The following is a 22,168-nucleotide window of genomic DNA, read 5'->3' as shown; positions in this document are numbered from 1 at the left end:
ATGCCCGAATTCATCCAACAAATTTGCCCTAAAGAGGCAGGCATACATGTTTAAGATTGTATGGATCCCTGAATCAGTTATATTCAATCGAAAGCAAAGACAAAATAGCAAAGGCAGCATACACCAAGGTCTCAAAAGAGGATGATTGCAGACGAAACAGCGATTTTTGGTACTGGGATGCTTAAAGTCCATCACACTATACGCAAAAAAACATATATTTCGTCTATAGTTACAAACATCATAACCATATTGTATGTTTGTGGCTGATTTCTACCGAAAGAGAGAATACTCAATGAAACGAAAAATCAATATTTCCTTGAATGAGCAATCACATCAAATTAGTACTAAAGCATGCAATAAATAAAGCATGCAATAAAACACAGATATAAGCATCTGTCAAGTAGATCACATGAGAGTCAAGATCTGACTTACGAATTTGTACCTATTTTGTACTTCAATTTAGCTAAAAAGAGTATAGAATCTTGACAGACCTAGAAGCAAATCCTTGGCTACAAATTATTCTGCTACGCCTTCACCTTCCCATTAACACTGCGCTTACTATGCCAAATGCCATTTCGATCTCCGTTTATGGGGTTCTTCTTTGCTGCCACTGAACATTTTTCAGCCTTGCCAGTCTTTGCGTTCATCTCAGCTTGGAGTCTACGCTGCCTCAACCTGTTCTCCAGCCTAATAGCCTTCTGAGCACGAGATCTCATTTCTCTCTCTAAAGCATGAGAGAAGTCCCACAGCTTCACGACACAATCTTCTCCTCCACAAACAATACGATCAGCACCAATATTCACAGAAAACAAACTTGCCCCAGAACCATGAAGCATCCTCTGAGGAGGCTCAATTGTTGCCTCCTTCCTGTTCCGATATTTTATCAGACAACGCCGGTTGGATTTCAATAGTTTCCTAACATCAATCAGAGAAAGGTTCCCATCACTAGAAGCAGATACAACCCATGGAAACTCAAATGCAAGCGAATTTACAGGTCCTGAATGAGGGATCCAAGAAGCCACCTTCAAGACGCCATCATCAGCACACTCAGAGATTTCAAACATGTGTATTGATCCATCTTCTCCTCCAGTAAAGAGAAAGTCTCCTGAATAACTCCTTGCTAAGGCATAAGTGTTTCCTGCATGAGCATGAGGAATGATGGCAGCCAGAGTTCCATCAGTAGTGTCCCAAATATAAACATCGGAACCTGATGTGCTAGCTAAAGTAGTGCCATGAGGTGCAATACTCCATACCCAGTCACTATGCCTTAAGACCATAACACACTGCAGCGAGGCACGGTCCCATGTCCTCACAGTCATGTCCCACGATCCACTATAGATTCTTGAAAGATCCAAAGCGAGAGAAGCCACTGGTCCCTCATGCTCCCAGAGTCTAAACTCAGAGTTTTCACAGTAAGAACCCTTAAGGTCGAACAAGTGAGGGACTCCCTCAACAGCCTTCCAACATTGGATAAAACCATCAGTCACCCCAGCTACCAGCAGATTTGTATCAGCAGCCACAGCACGAATAGTGCAACCAAGAGGCCTCGATGAAGCAATAGACAACCCTTCTTCCAAGTCCCAAATCCTGACTACAAAATCATACCCTGCAGTGAAAACAAGCTTTGCAGACACCAGGAGGAATACAGCACGAACTGGTTCCGTGTGGCCAGTCAAATAATCACGCCTGCAACGCCCTAGATAGGTCTTGCTCCTAAAATCTCTCTCCACAAAGAGTTCCTTCCACGACTTCTCCTCAGGCAAACCAGGATTCAGAGTCTTAGTTATCGGAAGACCCCATCTCTCACAATAAAAATCCTTCCATAGATGATGATCAGAAGCAATCTTATACAGGGTAGTTGAAACACACGACACAATGCCAAGCTCTTTCGGGTCTAAACAGTTCAGAATCTCCACAACCAAAGCCGGAGGAAGGTCGGTAATAGACCGACGACATTCCGAGGCATCCCCCTCATCAGTTGTCACCAAATTCCCAGTACCAACTAAGGTTCCAACAATCTTATCACTACCAAACCCTGATTTAGGCACTAATTTTTCAGACCCCTCAGATTTCTTTCTCCAAATACCTTTCTTGCTGTTACTATAACAACGAACAGGTGTTTTTCCAAATTTCACACCCCCAAATTGTTCTTTCAATGGATTATGAGCAGTAGAATTCAATAAGTTCTTCGACAAACAAACTTCAGAAGTATTTTGGCATTCAAATGCCATAAAAGAATGTTCCTAACCCTCTAAAATTACTGTACAATTGAATACCTAAGCACCAAAATTTGTCAAACTAATCAAACACGCTCAAACAAATCAAACCCTTTTCAGATTTTGTTTCTGACAAAAAAAAATCAAGGAAACCCAGAAACTATACCCTAAATATCAATCAAAATCGAGCGCAAAAAACCCAGAAATCAAACCCTAAATATAATTGGAAAAATTGGGGCAGCTAACAGAAATTGGGATAAAATTTGGCAGAAAACAATAGAAAAGGCAAAGAAATTAAAAGGGTAAAAATCCAAATGTCCCAAAAATTAAGGGAGATTGCGAAGATTACCTTTACAACAACAACGAGAAAGCAGCAGCGAAGATCGAGCGTAGGAAGGAAATTTGAGAGGAGAGAGAAAAAATAAGGATCCCGGAAACAATACTGATGGACGGTTTATGATGATTTGATGATGCAATTTGAACCGTTTGATTTGGTAATTATTTCACATTCACAATCTCCACACAATTTCTCAAATTTATTATCTATACTATATGATGTCAATTAAATTTAATTTAATGAGGTAAACTTTAAGAAAAAATGTGGAAATCTATCAATTATAGGTTTACTCGGGTGTGTATATACATTCATATGAAGAAAATAGGTACATCCTTATATATACTAAGGAATTTTACTCTTTTTAAAACTATTCAAATAATACGGGAAAAAACTAGTTTTTTTGGAAGTGAGATGAAATTTGATAGTGGCAATTGTAAATGTCAAATAGATTAATAGAATAAACACTTTGATAATATTCATTCATTTATATTTGTTGCGGTTAAAAAGTTAATGAAATTGGTGGTGATTGTGATATTGTTATAAACTGATATTGTGAAGTGTAAACGTACTAAACAATAAGTTTACTTCACCAAAACATATCTATCATTTGAGTTTTCAACCCTTGATTCTTTAATATCTGTAGATAGTTTGATTATTTGAATAGGCTTTAATTTATCCTCTACGAAAACATTTCAACAAGGTTAGGCATCAAGGTGTTTCTATGCTCCCAAGGAAGCATGCTATTTGGTGGTCAAAGACTCAAAGTGTAGTAATCATGCCTTAAGTAAGTCTACATTGGTCATACCATGTTTTATTAGGATCATATTCATGTCTTGTCTTTCCGAAAATACCCTAAGACGAGTCAAAATGCTACACTTGATGACTATGTATGTTTTTTTTTTTTAAAAAAAAAAAAAGGATGAAGTGTTTTTATCAATAATTTATGCTAACGTCTTGGCTGTTGAGTCGTTGACTAAGCTACAACGCCGCTACACCAGTGTCCATGCCTTGACCTTGTGCCTTGGTCCTTGGGTGGGCAACAGCAACGCCTTTGGGCCTTAAGCTGGGCATGGACAGCACCAGCCCCCAAGGCCTAAATCTAATTTGGACCAATTTCAGAAAAAATTTCATAGCATATGTCACATTTGATAGGGGATCAGGGGATGATGCATTCATATATCACAAGTTCACAACATAAATTCTTCAAAAACATAATTGGTCAACACTTAAAATGAATTACTCCATACTCCATAAAAATAATTGAATAAAATCTCCTGCCTTAATTATTATTATCAATTTGAATAGTTGAACTAGGAGCTAAAATTAAGTACAGCAACAAATTTTGCAACAGTACAAATACAAATGTATGTGAATGGTCAAATAAATATAAATAGGGAAGTATAATTAAAGCATTTAAGCAAACACGAACTAAATGATCATCCTTCAAAGGACATAATTTGATCTCCTCCTCAAAGCTTAAATAACGTGAATGCCATTGCAAAGCCAGCAATAAGATAAGCTACATTGAAATGTGCACTTGATGAGGCTCCATTCTTCCCTGCAGCGTCTCCTGCTGCCTCCGGCGACATTCCACCTGCATCTGGTGACATCCCGGCTGCACAAGAATGTATATTTGGATTAAAAGAAAGATATATCAACTAAAACAACTCAGATCAAGGGAGTTGTACAACTTATTACTTATATGTCTACACCCTAGTACCCTACACAATTATATTGTGTGCTTGCTAACGAAATCGCCTACATCTCCTTAAGTTTATACCCAAGAGCCAAGACCCAACAATCAAGTATACAAAAGAATGATGGCATTTAACTTTTGTAACAAATTTGTTGTAATTTTTTTTTTTTTTTTTAATTAATATTATGTGGTGACCATGAAGAGTTACCTAGTGGTGCTGATGAAGGTCCTCCTGCTGATGGTGCACCTACTGGGTATCCAGCCGCTGTAAGACAAATTTAACGAACTTTAGTTTTTCTTCTAAATTTAACAGAATACATAACATCTTTAGATAAAAGAAGAACAATTTATCATGAATTCATTTATATGATCATACGTAGTATTAAACCCATATTTACTAACAAAAAACTAACATGTCACATTACACAGTCAAATTATAGGAAATTGAACATTAACATTTGATAATGTGATATAGTATTAATGTATTATAGTCATACTGTCATATAGACCGATTGCCCTTGGCTATTCTGATTTGCAAAAGGGTCATGTTTAGAGCTCGCAAAAGTTTACCCAACCTAAAAACCCGCTTAAAAACAGGTAGAATCTTGAACAAAACTCAAACCGAAAAAAATACTTTGACCCAAAAGCAGCCTAAAACCGACCTATATTGGACCGGATTTATTTGACCCAAAACCGATTGACCGACTCATTTGACAGGTGTTGTTGTAAATAATAATCAATGAAGTAGTGTCATGATACTGTAATTGCAGGAGTGTTAGTTATCTTAGTACTGATACAAAATTTAATGGCTAACTTCCCTAACCCCACCAACTTAAAGATTCAGAATTGCTATGAAATAAATGCACAGTTTACCAGATAACCATATCTCTGTCTTATGCATTTATGTTACAGCATATGAGTTGGAGGCTAAAGCACACAATTCAATGCTTCAAGAGATTAGGATTGCCTTGTTTGGGAGGTTAGATCAAGTAATTTTGGGTTTGGTGTTGAATAAATTTTAGCCATTAAAACTGAAGTTATACAATAATAATGTGTTCATCTAAAGAAAAAAAAATGAGCTCAGTGTTAAGGAAAACCTACATGTTACGTCTTGTAATCTATTGAATTTTCCGTGTATTGTCCTAAACACTCTACTATAAATCCGACTAAATTGTCTTAATAATTAGGCAACTATCAAACGGCGAAATATCAACAATGCACTTATGACTACAAAATGACTAAAGAATTTAGATGATTAGATTTTTATTTTTTTTCTTTTTTTTTATTGTACATTCCCAAATGGTCTTTAAAAGTGCTCTAGAATTAAATTGCAATGATATGCTAGTTTACAATAAATTATATGCTATTCCTATTAACAACACCACAAATCAACTTTACCAATTGCAAATAATATAAAACCATATACTTCGAATCATAATTGCTACTCCCTCCGTCCCTAAATTACATTCCTCTTTCTCTCTATTATGAGAGGAATAAATGCTCGAAAGAGGAATGTAATTTAGGGACGGAGGGAGTAGCTAACTTGATTAATCATACTTCCAAATCTTTCTACTATAATTACTACTATATTTAAGACCCAACAAATTAGCATACATACTTAACCAACCCAAAAACAGAACACATTACCCCCTATAACGTTGAACAAAAACTCGAAACGATGACAAACAAGCCCTTAAAATAACTTCGAAATCGAACAAACAAATACATACCTGAACACAAGCTAACATCAGGAGTCTGAAGTCCACAAACAGAAGGCAATTTAAGAGCTTTCTTAAGATCCAAATCAACTGGAAAATCCTTATTTTTACCCAACATTTGACACAAACAAATTGGGTTAGTATCCAACATTCCAGCTAATTCAGGGCAACAATTTTTATCAGGTTTTGCTGATTTACTCCCTTTCTCAACATAAGTCAAACAATCTGACATATTGTATATCAGACTCATACAGTCTGACCCCGCCGTTCCCGGACCCTCCGCCGGAGCCGACGCCGGCGCCGTCATCTGACCCTCCACATTCAACCTTCCGATTGAAATTAGCCCAAAAATCACCACTACCCACATCATAGTTTTCGAGAAATTAGCCATTTTTTGCTTCTTTTCTTGTTCCCCTGTTTTTTGGGGTTGCTCTGTTTTTTGGGTTGCTCTGTTTTTGGGTTATGAGAGTGAAGAGAGTTAAAATGGTTTGGTGTTGATATATGGAAGAATATGATGGTACTATATGATATACTTGGAATTTATGTATTTATTTTTAGAGTAAGGTATAAATATATAAATAAGAATTTATTAGATGGAAAATTAATAAATGTGAAAACCTAACTTCTAACTATATCTTATTGTTTTTGGACTTCAATGTGCTCACCTCACTCTTGCCTCTTCCATGAAAGATGCCGTGACAATTACAAACTTTTCTTTTTTATTTTTCACTTTTTCCACCTTTTTTATTTTTCTTTTTTTATTTTCTATTTTTCTAAAGTGGAATCATTTTGAAACTAATTAATTAGTACTACTAGTAATATGGAGTTTTAGGTCAAACAAGTCATCGTTAAATACTAGTGTTTGTTTCTTCAAAAATACAAATTTACTAAGTGTTTGTACAACTCAATTTGCATAGCAAAATAAATATTTAAAAGGCGGATAGATATTACACAAAGATAATAATTGTCGCAGATTTATGATATATTTTATGTATATCATTTACTTATCATTATAAATTTTTCTAATGTAGGATAAGATTGTGTACATCTAAACCTCTTTAAACTCTATCTATCTTAACCGTCTCTTAAGAATAATGTAGAGTTCAATATTATCTAATACAATTTCACTTTTTAAAAAAATATGTAAGAAAAATGTGATTTTTATTTAGAGATGGTGTAACATTATACATGCGATTATATGAAGTACCTTACACTGTCCCTCAAAAAAAAAAAAAAAGTACCTTACACTGAATTTTAAGAGAATGATACACCATCCAACTACCAACGAAACTCCAATGTAAAAGCCCACATGCAAGTGGACCGCAATATTTGTTGTCCACAAGTTATACCAAGCTACTCGTAATTTGCTTCCTTTATTGTTCTTGAAGATACTCCTATGTATTGTAGGTTGGACTTAGAAAGTTGTGACAACACATTTTAGGCAAACGTCTCCATGTTAATGCATAAGCATTGCCAAAAAAAAAATGTTAATAACATAAGTTATATACAATGTTAAATGTTTTTCCACCCCAAAATTAAAACTAGGAAAGCAATTTTTGAAACTTTCTTGTGATCATGGCCAATTTCATTTACATTTTGGGAATTTTCCTACTTAGTATTAGATTAGTGAGTGAAGAGAACTTAAGAATTTCAGAGAAAAAACACAAAGTAGGTAAAAAAACAAAAATGACCCATACACCATTGCACATTTGCACATACATTCATCGAGTAAATTGGATTCTTCTACATTGAATTTACATATAATTGATAAACTACAAGTTTAAAGTTCAATAAGTTAATCTTAGAATTAAAATTCTTTTGAATTTAAACCGAAAATGACTTAATTATTACTCCAAATACTTATTTGAACTTAATAAAAAAATACAGATTAATAATTATAGACAAAGTATATTGTAGTAAAATATACAGTAGGTAGAGATCTCTCATTTTTCATCTAGCTAAAAGACAGCATGTATAATGCGTTATTTGGGCCTACAAATATGTATTGCTTGATTTGTTTGCCACAAGTTATGGACCTCACTTATATTTTCTTTGGTTTAATCATTGGTTAGATATAATTGGGCAATGTGGAAGCGTTTTTTTGTGTCTTGTGGTAGATAGCTGGTATTAAATTGATCCATATATGAGCTGTGTATATTACAACAATATGGATGCATTAAATGAAAAATCTCCTAAACTTGGAAATGTTAGGATTGAGATATGGAGCTGCCCCAAGTTTGCAACACCGACCAACAACGCGACCACTAGTGTATAGAACTCTCCATTTTGTTTACGATTGAAAAATCAGTACCTAAAATAACGGTCGGATGTGCATAATAGGAAATTAGAGGAGTTTATTAAGATTGTTTTTTTTTTCTGTTTCTATCTTAATTAAGGGGGAAAAAATAGACATTGGTTGTGTCATGATTATTCTTGAGAAAATTAATTTTGAAAGAATCATTAGTAAGCTAATCATGTGATTGCTCTTTAATTGCAACCTTTTCAACCAAAGAAAGGGACAATATGTAACGGATACATTAAACTTTGTTTTTACCTCATAAAAAATGACTAAAGTTTTGTTGTTCACTATGATTTACTTTAATAAAAACAAAATTGTACGAGTATTAGTTGTAGACTTGTAGTACTTGTAAATTAATATATCAATTGTTGATGAGTCCAAGAAAAAGCTAAACAAAAGTTCAATAATTTACGTTCATCTGATAGTAATATGTTTTGTTGCTATTCTTCACTCAAACAAAGTATCCTTCCTAGACTCTAAATTTCAAACCAAAATGGCTACTAATGAGAAAAATGAAAGGTAAAATATTTAGTAGGATATAAAAAAAGCTCTTTGATTTGTATGATAAATCTTAAACAATGGTATATATATTTTTGACAGGATTGCAGTGATCACAGGGGCTAACAAAGGCATCGGTTTCGAGATCGTAAGGCAGTTGGCGGCAGGTGGGGTGACGGTGGTGTTGACGGCGAGAGATGAAAGAAGAGGGGTGGAAGCCACCTCAAAGATTCATAGCTTAGGCCTCTCAAATGTGGTGTTCCATCAGTTGGATGTCACAGATATTAATAGCATCACCTCATTGGTTGGTTTCATTAAGGCTAAGTTTGGGAGACTAGATATCTTGGTATGTTTTCTTTAAATCAGATTTTTCATTGACATAGTTACATGTTAATTGGGCACAAGGGTAGTTAAGTTGGTACTTGGTAGTTACCCGTCGGTCTGGGGGTGATTCCCGAGGGTGAGTCCCCACGATTCGATGGGTTTGGAAAATTACTAACATGCTAGTTGTTATACCTAAGATAGTGGGCTTGGCTTAGGCCGAACCATCTATAGATGTTAACTAGCCTAATTGAAAAAAATTCTAAATCGGATCAAATGCTAGTTTACTTAGTTGTTAACAATTTCTAAATCTCCTACACACGTTCACGTATGTAAATAGAATAGATTGAACATTTGCTACTGAACCTAGAAATAAGTTGATTGAAGAGCAAAAAATGAACATAATGATGATATTTTGTAACAAAACATAAGCAAAAACACAACATATGAGAGGGTTTCATGTGGAGCTTACCAAATATAACCTGTGAGCTAGGCCTAGCATGTGTTTTCAATCAGGCAAGCGGGCGGCTTGTAAATACGAGCCTGTCCTAGCCACGCCATTCGAGCTGACCCCATGGTCTGCAGGTAAGCTCTGCTGTCACTGAGTGACTGACAGTAAGATACTGCATGCCCACAGGTGAACAATGCTGCTGCTTCTGGTATGGAGGTTGATGATGAAGGATTAAGAGCCTTAAATATTGATGCAGCCACCTGGGTAAGGTTCATACATTAATATTCAAATAATCTGCCCTAGAAGTAAACAAGTTAACTGATGCTGTGTGTTCCTGTCCTTTAACTAGTTATCTGGGAAAGCAGCTAGTTTGGTTCAAGAGGTAATGAAAACAACATATGAGAAAGCAGAAGAGTGTTTTAACACTAATTACTACGGCGTAAAAGGAGTAACTGAAGCTTTGCTTCCACTATTAAAGCTTTCGACGACTGCTGCAAGGATTGTAAACATTTCCTCTCTTAGAGGAGAACTGTGTGTATGTGCATCATCAGTAACCTTTATTTTTCCATAAACATTTTGCACATGTTTTAGCTAGTCCTGGCCCGAAATGTGACCTTACCTGATGAGTCAGGTCCAAGCGAGCTGCCTAGTGCCTAATATCTAGTTCATTCTGGCTTGGACCATCAGCTCTAGAAAACAACAGATGCATATATCATAATATCGATTCTTCTTATGCAGAGAATTTCAAATGATCAAATCAGAAGCGAGTTTACTAATATAGAGAGCCTTACTGAAGCCAGGATTCAAGAGATACTGCAAAAATTCTTGCAAGATGTGAAGCAAGGAACATTGAAAGAGAATGGATGGCCCTTGATGCTGCCTGCATATGGCATTTCCAAGACAGCACTTAATGCATACACCAGACTTGTTGCTCGGAAATACCCTGAAATGTACATAAACTGTGTTCATCCAGGCTATGTTGATACAGATTTGAACTGGCATACAGGATATATGAGTCCAGAAGACGGAGCCAAAGGACCTGTCAGCTTGGCCCTGTTACCTGAAGGTGGACCTACAGGGTGCTACTTTGACCAGACGAAAGTAGCTAGCTTCTGATCTCATCTAGCAAGAGGGATTTACAAACGAAGGGCTGTTCGACTCCATAGAACATTAGGATGTCATCTGTTTGTCACTGAAATTCAAATGTATTACTTAAATTTGCAATAAAAGTAATCAAAACTTCTGACCACAGGTCATATTGTAAGTTAAAGCAACAAACATAAAGATCAAACAGTTGTATGTATTATTGTAATACCTTGCAGTATCTGTGTTTGCTATTTATTTTTCAAGAACCATACATACAGTGAATTGTGGAAGCACAGAACGAATCAGATTTGTCTTCAGACTGATTTTGTTTCGATTTAGCATGATCATTTAATTTACAGCATGAATATTCTTTAGGTACTTGTTCAAATTATCTGCAAACCAATTGTTACCTAGATCAAAACCCCGAAAACTCTGGATATATCCCCTTCTCTGCATCTCGGAAGCTTGCAAGACAGTAGATTTTAAAGTTGGTACAAACAATTTGTTGATCAAGTAAAGAGATCCTGTAAATCGAGGAAGGACACCAGCTGCTGTCGTGTCGTTTCCAGCTCCAGCAATAACACCTGCTGTATACTTGCAGCTGCAGTTATCACACCTGAATAGTCAGGGTTACAGGTTAGAAGCACCTGACCAACTTGATGCTCGATAAAATCATTTAACTAATACAAATTAAATCATCTCAAACATTAAAAAAGCATAGGAAATAATGGATTTTCAAGCTAGTAAATTGAATAATTGATCAAAGAGTCAAAGACCTGTGAAAATATATCCAGACAACAATTGTGTATGCACCAAACTTAGCAGCACAGGATTACTTCTTGGGCGTTGTTAGCATTAAAAGTTTATGTTATATTTCATGATGACTGAAACACCAACAATAATACAAAGTTGCATGAAAATAAATAAATATATCATTGTTATATTTTTTATGTGGTTAATATTACTTTTTCGCAATTTTACTTTTGAAATCAAATACACACTAACGATAAGTACAATAATAAATTGAAAATTACCGCCTAATTACTAAATAATCTTGTTAAATGGGGATGATTTCAATATAAATTCAACAAACCAACAAAATAAGAATATTATTATTATATATATATATATAAAAAATAAAATAAAAAATAAAAAAAGCACAAGATGATAGAATCATAGAAACACACCAAATGTGAAGTGGTTCTGCATATAAATTTGATGATGAAGGTACTATGTAATAGAGTATAAAACATATTCCTGAGCCTCAACCATCAGCTTAAGCTTTTAGTTGAGTTGATCCTCTAACATGGTATCAAGAGCCAGCGTGACACAAATGTCAAGGGTTCGAATCTTAAGGTAATTAAGAGAGAAGATGATTATGTTTCCCAAAAAAAAAAAAAAAGCTTATGTGCTCTAAATTGTAAACGTGGAAAGAAGGTCAAAGCTTATAAGCTAAATTGCGGCCATGTTTGTTTACTTTGTTTTTGTTTAATTAACTAAGTATATATATATATATATTTGTTTAATTAACTAAATATTATTCTTATTTTTTTAAAATAGTGTTTGTATTATTATTTGTGAAATTTAATTTAAATCCTTTAAAATATATTGCCGGCATACATAATGATATATACTTTAGCTTAGACCCAGGTTTTGGGATGTATACAATTGTACATTGTACAGGCCAAAAATACAATAGACAAATATCTCTTAAAATGGAGTAATATAAGTTTTAAATAATGTTATTATATTATGTATTATTATTATAAGGTGACTATTATTAATAGATAGAACAATTGCACACATGGCACATCTGATTGGAATAGTGAACACTTGGCGCATTGAATTAGAATAGCGAACATGTGGCACATTAGATTGGAATATTGAACACTTGGCAAATTGGATTGTAAAGAGAGCATATGATGAAGACATGTGTGTATCATGGTTTGAGTTTTTAAATATTATAGGATAAGATAGGGTAGGATAGGATAGGATAGGACGAGGACATGTGTGTATCATGGTTTGAGTTTTTAAATACTCCGTACTAATAGAGTATAGATATGTTTTGTTGTTATTCTTTATTCAAATAAAGTATCCTTCCTAGACTCTAAAGTTGAAACCAAAATGGCTACTAATGAGAAAAATGAAAGGTAAAATATTTTAAGTAGCATATAAAATCCTTGACTTGTATGATAAATATTTAACGATGGTTTATATAACTTTGACAGGATTGCGGTGGTTACTGGGGCTAACAAAGGCATTGGATTCGAGATCGTAAGGCAGTTGGCGGCGGGTGGGGTGACGGTGGTGTTGACGGCGAGAGATGAAAGAAGAGGGGTGGAGGCCACCTCAAAGATTCATAGCTTAGGCCTCTCAATTGTGGTCTATCATCAGTTGGATGTCACAGATATTAATAGCATCACCTCACTGGCCGATTTCATTAAGGCTAAGTTTGGGAGACTAGATATCTTGGTATGTTTCCTTTCGTCAGATTAGATTTTAATTGGGCACAAGGATAGTTAAGTTGGTAGTTAGCCCAAAGGGTCAATCGGGTGGAACACCCAAAAAAAAAAAAAAAAAAAAACAAATCGATGGGTTTGGGAAATCACTAACATGCATGCTTGTTGTTACACCTAAGATAGGTGGCCTAGGCTTAGGCCGAACCACCTCTAGATGTTAACTAGCCCAATTGAAAAAATCGGATCAAATGCTAGTTGTTAACAATTTCTAAATCTCCTACACACTTACACGCACGTATGTGAAAAGAACAATTGAACATTTGCTACTGAATCAAAAGATAAGTTTGACTATTGGCAATTAAACTTGATCAAAGAGCAAAAAGAACATAATGTTGGTATTTTGTAACAAACATAACAAATGAGAGGGTTTCATACCAAATATATATAACCATTGGGCTAGGCCTAGCATGTGTTTTCAATCAGGCGGCTTGCAAATACGAGCCACGCCATTTGAGCTGACCCCCCGTGGTCTGCACTCTGCAGGTTACTTCTGCTGTCACTGACTGACTAACAATAAGATATTGCATGCCCACAGGTGAACAATGCTGCTGTTTCTGGAATGGAGGTTGATGATGAAGGATTAAGAGCCTTAAATATAGATGCAGCCACCTGGGTAAGGCTAATACATACATTAAGATTCAAATCATCTGTCCTATACTCCTATATGTGTAATGATGGTGTTTGTTCCTGTCCTTAAACTAGTTATCTGGCGAAGCAACTAGTTTGGTTCAAGAGGTAATGAAAACAACATATGAGAAAGCAGAAGAGTGTTTTAACACTAATTACTACGGCGTAAAAGGAGTAACTGAAGCTTTGCTTCCATTATTAAAGCTTTCGACTACTGCTGCAAGGATTGTAAACATTTCCTCTCGTAGAGGAGAACTGTGGGTATGTGCATCAGTAACTTTTATTTTGTCATAAACATTTTGCACATGTTTTAGCTAGTCCTGGCTCGAAATGTGACCTTACCTAATGATGAGTCAGGTCCAAGCGAGCTGCCTAGTGCCTAATATCTGGTTCATTCTGGCTTGGACCATCAGCTCTAGAAAACAACAGATGCATATATCATAATATCGATTCTTCTTATGCAGAGACTTTCAAATGATCAAATCAGAAGCGAGTTTACTAATATAGAGAGCCTTACTGAAGCCAGGATTCAAGAGATACTGCAAAAATTCTTGCAAGATGTGAAGCAAGAAACATTGAAAGAGAATGGATGGCCCTTGATGCTGCCTGCATATGGCATTTCCAAGACAGCACTTAATGCATACACCAGACTTCTTGCTCGGAAATACCCTGACATGTACATAAACTGTGTTCATCCAGGCAATGTTGATACAGATTCAAACTGGCACACAGGATATATGAGTCCAGAAGACGGAGCCAAAGGACCTGTCAGCTTGGCCCTGTTACCTGAAGGTGGACCTACAGGGTGCTACTTTGACAAGACGACGAAAGTAGCTAACTTCTGATCTCATCTAGCAAGAGGGAACTGAAATTCAAATGTATTACTTAAGAGACAAATTTGCAATAAAAGTGATCAAAACTTCTGGCCACAGGTCATATTGTAAATTAAAGCAACAAACATAAAGATCAAACAGTTCTATGTATTATCGTAATACCTTGCAGTATCTGTGTTTGCTATAAATTTTTCAAAAGCCATACATACAGTGGAATTGTGGAAGCACAGACCGAATCAGATTTGTCTTCAGACTGATTTTGTTTCTGTTTAGCATTATCATTAAATTTACAGCATGAATGTTGTTTAGGCACTTCTTCAAATTATCTGCTATGGATGTGAAGAAGTTGATGGAGAAGCAAGAGTTCCTAGGGTTATTTTTGGAAATATTGGATTGAACATGTTCTGCACAGCTGGATCATTAAGTAGTTTATTGAGTATATGAACTCCAAGGTTCTCACTTCTCAGAGCCTGAAAATTTTTGGAAGATCTTGATGAAGAAGCCGTTTCCTCTGTTTGACGTATGCAAGCCAAGACGTGCCAAGTAAGAGCCCATCAAATGAGCAAAAACAAAGTAATACAATTAAATAAAGGTCAATATGGAAAGTGATGCACTCTACAAAAACAGAGCGATACATTGACAAAATTTGCAAAACAGATCTTGAAAAACAACTTAGTAGTAAATAATATAGTCACGAAATTCCTAATACACAATCAATTAAGCATATAACAAATTTACTCACAAAATTTATCTAATTGTTGAAACATTCTCAAAACCTACCTCAATAACTTGATCTAGTAAAGAATGGTAAAATCATTCACAAAGCATTACTACGTCAGCAACTATGACAATTTTTTCAGGCCGTCCTAAAAATTGTACAAGTGACTATTAAACAAAAGGAATAACTTGCTTGCCGCGGGCATAGTCAGAAGATGAAAGAGAAGCACTGCAAATCAATTGTTACCTAGATCAAACCCCGAAAATTCTGGATATATCCCCTTCTCTGCATCTCGGAAGCTTGCAAAACAGTAGATTTTGAAGTTGGTACAAACAATTTCTTGATCAAGTAAAGAGATCCTGTATATCGAGGATATCGGCAAGGACACCAGCTGCTGTCGTGTCATTTCCAGCTCCAGCACCTTGGATGATCAATGGTTGCTCGCTATAACATCTGCTGTATACTTCCAGCTGCAGTTATCACACTTCAACAGTCAGGGTTACAGGTTACAAACACTTGACCAACTTAATGCTCTATAAAATCATAAAACTTATACAAATCAATCTTAAACATCAAAAAAACTTAGAAATGCCACGGTGCCAGGATAGGCTGAGACAAAACACAGTATCATGAGGCACAACCCGTGGGCCTTTTAAAAATTCATTGGTTTATAATGTCATACATAATTTTCATTGAAAAAAATTGTGAACGTGCCTGACACAAGTACCCAATTTAAAGTAGCATAGCACAAAAGTCATCCTCTAATAGAAATGAGAAGTAACCCAGCAAAATCAATGATCATAAGAGCTTCACACCTATAGATAAGCACTATTGAATTACTATCATAAGATGATATCATATACAGTTGGGCATTGACCCCTGAATCCCCCAATTTGCAAATACTTACCACATTGTCACTTCCTCTCAGTCTTCCCAAGGCAGAATTTTTGGGAAGTTCTTGAATTCCAACCTCACACCTACAAAAGATGAGAGCCACAGCACCAAAACATTTATCAGGACTATACAAGATTAATTCCCTGGCTAAAATAGCAGTAAGCCAGTAACACATGTTCAGCACCAACTTCTCTTAAATAATGAAGGATAGTTATGGAGTTTCAGCCAAATTCCTTATGATGACTGCATATAATGGGCCTATTAATTATGGTTGGAGGGTGCAACTCTAATTTAGCATCTGTTGTCTGATTAGTGATTACTGGTGACTGCCTTTGCTAGAACAATCTTTTCTTTTTAATAGTATAGGATTCTTCGATCTTTTTGCACAAAGAGAATGCATGATCAGGACAAAAAGAAAGTTCATAAATACCTAGATCCCTCAATCACACAAACATAGCGGAGCACATTTCCATTGGCAGCCGCTTTCTTAACTCTATCTGCAAGATTGTTATCAAGTTGTAAAACACCATCAGCAAGAAAATCTTCAATGCTCATTGCATTGGGTCCCAGTTCAGCAGGATATAAACTTTCCACCTATATATCACAAAAGAATTAGGAGCTCGGTAATGCTTTGCTAAAGGCATAAAAAAAAAATTAAAAAAAAAACTAATTGATGCAAACCTGAATGCTGTCCAATTCAAGTCGTTGTCCGAGAAGGCGAGCAACAATCAAAGCCTAATTCAAACACATCAAAACTATTTCAGAATGCAGACATCAAAAGGCCTATAGTTATATGTTTCAACAGCTGGTTGATAGTGCCCAAAAAAAAAAAAAAAAAAAAAAAAAAAAAAAAAGAGCAACCAATATAGAATCACAGATTGACTTGAGTTTGAGTATTATTAAGTCAAAGCATGACAGTAGTTACAGATTGGCTTCTGGGCTGAAACAATTGATAACGAGTTTTAAATTTTATAAGCAAATTATGATTTTCAAGCAAGTGTGGTACTAAGGGGCCTCTGGCCTATAAGAAATTTTCCAGATAATAAATGCTCAGTATGGAACAAAGTTAGCAGTACAGGATTGCTTAGTGATTTCTTGGGCATTTTTAGCATTTAAAGTTTATGTTATATTTCATGATGACTGAAGACTACAGAATAATACAAAGTTGCACAAAAAAAGAAATTAAAAAATCCCATAGCTAATTATGCTTGGTCCTAGCACAAACCTTTCTTGCAACATCCATACCACCCAAGTCATCTCGAGGATCTGTAGTCACAAGAATTGAATCAGCTAATCACAATATAAAGATGCTGTACAGATATTGTGTCTCAATTCTGAAATGTGAAATATTCATCTCTGGTGACTTCTATGATGAGATGTTAAATTATATATCTAGGGGTGATTGACTGTTCATTATGTATTAAAGCATACACTCTGGTACCTTAAGATCGTCCAATTTTATTTTAAACTATTATCACAATAAGAGAGATCCCTTTCATCGTTACTCATTTACTCTTCCCATATCCCATAACATTTGGGATGGGATTAGGATGGAGGCTGGAGAATGTAGAAAAGGCCAAAGATCATAAAATGGTAGCATTATAATCTTATGATAAGCATAAGCTTTAAGAAACTAAGTATCCCAATAATGTGAAGAAAAGCACCAGACACAGATTAGACCAAATGTTTTCACATTTAATAGTTGTATCACCTCTATATGTACTATATTATCTGTAATCACTATAAATTTCACATTTATCAGTATTTGCAGGTATTATTCCTTGAAGATGAGAAGCACATGGTCTGATCACTGATAACACAGAGAAGTATCATGCCCTGAATCATATTTCATTGCGTAGCTTTCCACCTTAAGGAGAGAAGAGAGGTTCACAGTCTTCACACTATTAAACAATCCACATGTAACACAATAAATGATCATCTGATCAATGATTGATAACTCTCCAATGCTAATAAAATGCAAATCAACAAATAATATACACAAAATTTAGTATAACACAGACAAGCCATGAATACATGATGTTTTTTTAATAGAGAGTTAACAACTACACACCTGGTTCAGTGTAACCAAGAGCTTTAGCAGTTTTGACAACTTGACTAAGAGGCTTTCCATCTTCTACTTCACTCATGACATACCCCAATGTACCTATCAAAAAGAGAAATGATGCACTTGAATACTTCCAACACTAATTCTGGCTTGCAGGCTATAACATATTTAATTAAGCGGAGAGGAAAGTGCAGATTAGCAGTGATACAACAAAGTAATGATACCACTCAAGCTGCCTACAATACGATGGATAGTGTCCCCAGATGAAAGCAAGCGATTAATGGACATTATTACTGGGAGACCAGCACCAACCTACCACAAATACAAGACCCCCATTAAACAAAACAAAACAAAAGGAAAGACACAATTGCATTTAATATAAATTTAAAAGGCTGGAGCGCAATAAAAACACACAAGCATTACTAAATGAACTTAGAAGATCTAGGTTTATTCAAAGAGCATATTTTGTGTCATAAAATATAAAGATTAATTGGTGTTATGGAATGTGACTTTCAATACAACCAATGCAATGCAGCCAAGAAGACAAGGCAACATAAAAATGATGTGTAGCAATACAAATAGCATGCAAGATAGTGGATAAGTGGAATAGATCTGATGTCTACAGACTGCTACTGATGGATTTGAGGGTTGAATAGTGTAAACATAATTATGACCATTTATGAACTGTTGTACCTTGGATGAAGCCAAGTTAGCTGAAAAAAATTTTTCTTCAAGAAATGGGGAAAAGAAAGCTCATAGGATTAAGGCTTTGATTGATTGATGAGAAGAGAGCATGGGAAATAAGCATTAATAACTCCATCTCAGTAAAACTGTCTACTTTAACTTTCACAAACTCTGAAAATGCTGTTATTTTTACTTGTCATTTTTGATATTTTATGCCAAAAGTGTATAGCTGCAACTTGTAAGTGAACCAAGAGTTGTATCAATTACATTTTGAGGAATGAGTAAGGGTATTATAGAAAATTGATTGTGATAGTAACATTCAGACTAGCACTAGTTTTAGTAAGTGGACATTACCTCCCAAATGGAAAGATGGACTTTTTTTTTTTGGGGGGGGGGGGGGGGGGGGAATATAAGTGCATGCTACAAAAACCTAAATAGAGGGAATAGGATAGCCGAACTCATTCTACAAATTTCATTTACCATACTTACAATGGTAATAGGAATAAAACTTACAGTTGATTCATGTCGAAGGCGACGTGGGTGCAGTACTAACTTATCATAATCTTCCTGCAATCCAAAAGAGCATCTATTTAGATTGGACTTGATCAGCCATGCTAATATATGAACAATGAACCAAAAGGAAAAAATCTACTTTGCACTAGGGAATCAGGGTGCTTGAAATGCAAAATTACAGATGATAACACAAAACAAAAGAGAAGCTGGACCAATGGCAGAATTTTGACATGGCACAGTTTTATCTTGAAGAAGACAATATCAATGGAGGATCATACAGTAAACAGTCCAGGTGCATAGGGGGAAATAATAAAGGCTTGACTTTATTCTGTCTAGTTAAAGAAATAGCCTGAAAAGTCCATATGTCCAAGGAGGAGAGATGAAATGTATATATCAGATAACAATTAATAGATCCATTGGTCTTGTAATATGTAGGTAAAAGTAAGATGCTAAGGGATAAAAGAAGAATGGGAGTACCTAGAGGAACCACTTCTTTAATATTCTTAAACCCCAAAATCAGAGAAGGTGCACATAAAAATGAAAACAAGTTATTACCATTGAGGATGTTAGGGGCTTCTTATTTGCAAGTACAATGCAGCCATTCATTCCAGCAACCTTCTGCAATATCCCTATAGTGTCTGAACTAGCAGAGCAGTCTACAACAGCCAATCCTGTCAAGCCAAGTTTGAAATGCCACAAAGCTTAGTGTTAACAATGGGCACAAAATGTGTTCCAAGCTTTAAACAAGGTTTTATTACAAAAGAAATTGGAAACATAAACTTGTTTGGCTTAACCGTTAGGAGTTTGTTTACTAAATCACTCCTAATCATGGTTTATACATGACAGACAAGTTATGTATCCAGGTTCCTAAAAACCTACACGAATTAGCATCATGGGTAGACCTCCTATCATGGATTAGAGGGTATATTACTATTCTTCTCTTCATCTTATTGCAAGCTAGTGACTATTAAGAATAGGGAAGCAATGCAATAAAGTGATGCAAAAATCAAAGTTGGCAAACCAGCCTTGTTTTAGGAAGTGACAAGTAAGCATCTGAAATTCTGAACTACAAGTTTCAGGGTAACTAGAATAGGTGCATTTAGTAGGCAGAAAATATCCAACAGAGATCAATTCCTAATTTCCTTTACCTACCTCCAACTTCCTACATAAGTGGCTGTTACTCAAGAGGGTAGATAAATGTCACTTTGTTGAAGTTTACCAGTTTACCTCAAAGCTCATGTATTGAAGGAAAGTAACTTTCTTTCCCAAATTTATTAGAATAGGTAAACCACTAGTAATTATACTATCTCAATTCAAAATTTCAAATATCTTATTACTATACCAAGTTTTATTCGCCGTCATAACATGTTTACATTTAACTTCTTGTCTATCGTCTTTAGGGCTACATTTAGTATCTTCCTCTAGTGGTTATACTAGAATTAGTAGAATATCAAGTTAATATTACTCTTGAACTAAAATTACAAACACAGTAATTACTAATTACATTAAAATGCCATTGCATCACTATCAAATCCCTAGGTTCGCATTCAATCACAGAATAGAAACAAACCTGTGGATCGAACCAAATGACTAGCAATCTCAGTAATATTAGTGATTGTCTCAGAATCGGAGAATACTTGGTAATCACCTACATTTAACCAAACCCATCAAAAACAAACAACAAAGTTTCAGATTCATTTCTCAAAAATCACAACTATCAATGGACAAAGATAAATAAACAAATAAACAATGGGGTAGGTACGACACTAAGACCCCAATACCCGAGACCAAATCCCGTCTATATCATTGTCTGTTACTCCGAATACTCACCATAGGATGTGAGAGAAGAAAGAGAAGAACCATTGGATTTGAGGCGACAAATTTCATCAATAGAATGATCATCAAGCTCAGTGGTGAATATATCCGGCACAGAAAGCAAAGATTTGCTATCTGCAACTCCCACCACCCTTAATCTTACTCCCTGCAAAAATCAAACAATCAAAATGAAACCCAGAAAAATTCAAAGAGAATTAATTCAATTCTGTGAATAAATTCATGGACTAATAAATTTAAGGGGGAATTACATAATGCTGGGCATGAATGTTTCTGCAAGAAACAATGTGTTGGAGAAGCTGACGCCCAACACCTCCACAACCCATCAATATCAAAGGAATGCTCTTCATCTTTGATCAATTCTGACTGAGGTTTTGGGTTTTAGCTGATTTTGATTGAGACTGGTAGAATGATAGATTGATGGATGATGTTATTCTGGGTTTTTGTGTTTTGGGTTTGTTTTTGCATTGAATGACTAGTTTTGCAAGAATGATGGTGGATGAAGCGTTGTGTACTTGTGTAATTGTGTTGCCCGTGTTGGCATTAAAATTCGACAATACAAGTGGATTGCTCGTATCGTGTTTATTTTTTGATAATAAAGTTGATTATTACGTTATTTGCGATTTTAAAAAAAAACAATACGGAGTAATAATATTGAATCCATTCAATATCATTGCTTTGTTGCGCTCTCATTAACACTAAAAATTACTGTATTGTTTACTGTATTTGATTTATGTTTGGCTGTTATATATCTATAGCAATTCGGCGTATAGTAGGTTAATTGCTATTTGCGCCTACCCAAATACTCCTTATTTATAACAAGGTTGTGTTGTCCAATCATATGTTTACCTTTTTTTTTA

General features: G+C 35.3%; 4 protein-coding genes and 1 pseudogene across 4 annotated transcripts; 2 read left to right on the top strand and 3 right to left on the bottom strand.

The window, feature by feature from the left end:
• Positions 1-298: 298 nt before the first annotated feature.
• Positions 299-2,769, bottom strand: LOC145617591 (F-box/WD-40 repeat-containing protein At5g21040 pseudogene; annotated as a pseudogene).
• Positions 2,770-3,810: 1,041 nt separating this feature from the next.
• On the bottom strand, positions 3,811-6,497 carry LOC145617771 (non-specific lipid transfer protein GPI-anchored 2-like). The gene is made up of 3 exons (XM_081672521.1): positions 5,980-6,497; positions 4,458-4,514; positions 3,811-4,168 (listed from the first exon to the last, which is right to left on the bottom strand). The coding sequence occupies exons 1-3, from the start codon at positions 6,356-6,358 to the stop codon at positions 4,023-4,025; spliced, it is 582 nt and encodes a 193-aa protein (XP_081528647.1). The 5' UTR covers positions 6,359-6,497; the 3' UTR covers positions 3,811-4,022.
• Positions 6,498-8,649: 2,152 nt separating this feature from the next.
• Positions 8,650-10,868, top strand: LOC145618455 (short-chain dehydrogenase/reductase 1-like). The gene is made up of 5 exons (XM_081673226.1): positions 8,650-8,785; positions 8,867-9,110; positions 9,723-9,800; positions 9,886-10,071; positions 10,275-10,868. Exons 1-5 carry the CDS (start codon positions 8,760-8,762, stop codon positions 10,650-10,652), a joined length of 912 nt encoding a protein of 303 aa, XP_081529352.1. The 5' UTR covers positions 8,650-8,759; the 3' UTR covers positions 10,653-10,868.
• A 1,844-nt stretch (positions 10,869-12,712) lies between these two features.
• On the top strand, positions 12,713-14,682 carry LOC145618503 (short-chain dehydrogenase/reductase 1-like). The gene is made up of 5 exons (XM_081673280.1): positions 12,713-12,772; positions 12,851-13,094; positions 13,677-13,754; positions 13,844-14,029; positions 14,233-14,682. Exons 1-5 carry the CDS (start codon positions 12,747-12,749, stop codon positions 14,611-14,613), a joined length of 915 nt encoding a protein of 304 aa, XP_081529406.1. The 5' UTR covers positions 12,713-12,746; the 3' UTR covers positions 14,614-14,682.
• A 607-nt stretch (positions 14,683-15,289) lies between these two features.
• On the bottom strand, positions 15,290-21,820 carry LOC145617934 (uncharacterized). The gene is made up of 12 exons (XM_081672706.1): positions 21,560-21,820; positions 21,306-21,456; positions 21,046-21,123; positions 20,031-20,146; positions 19,476-19,529; positions 18,503-18,590; positions 18,285-18,377; positions 17,439-17,479; positions 16,895-16,948; positions 16,644-16,807; positions 16,227-16,296; positions 15,290-15,789 (listed from the first exon to the last, which is right to left on the bottom strand). Exons 1-12 carry the CDS (start codon positions 21,656-21,658, stop codon positions 15,664-15,666), a joined length of 1,134 nt encoding a protein of 377 aa, XP_081528832.1. The 5' UTR covers positions 21,659-21,820; the 3' UTR covers positions 15,290-15,663.
• Between the last annotated feature and the right edge of the window lie 348 nt (positions 21,821-22,168).

This window comes from Chenopodium album, chromosome 26 (assembly GCF_948465745.1).
Source record: "Chenopodium album chromosome 26, dcCheAlbu1.1, whole genome shotgun sequence".
In the NCBI taxonomy this organism is placed as follows: Eukaryota; Viridiplantae; Streptophyta; class Magnoliopsida; order Caryophyllales; family Amaranthaceae; genus Chenopodium; species Chenopodium album.
The sequence above is the reverse complement of the archived record's forward strand: the minus strand, read 5'-3'. Positions and strand labels throughout refer to the sequence as shown.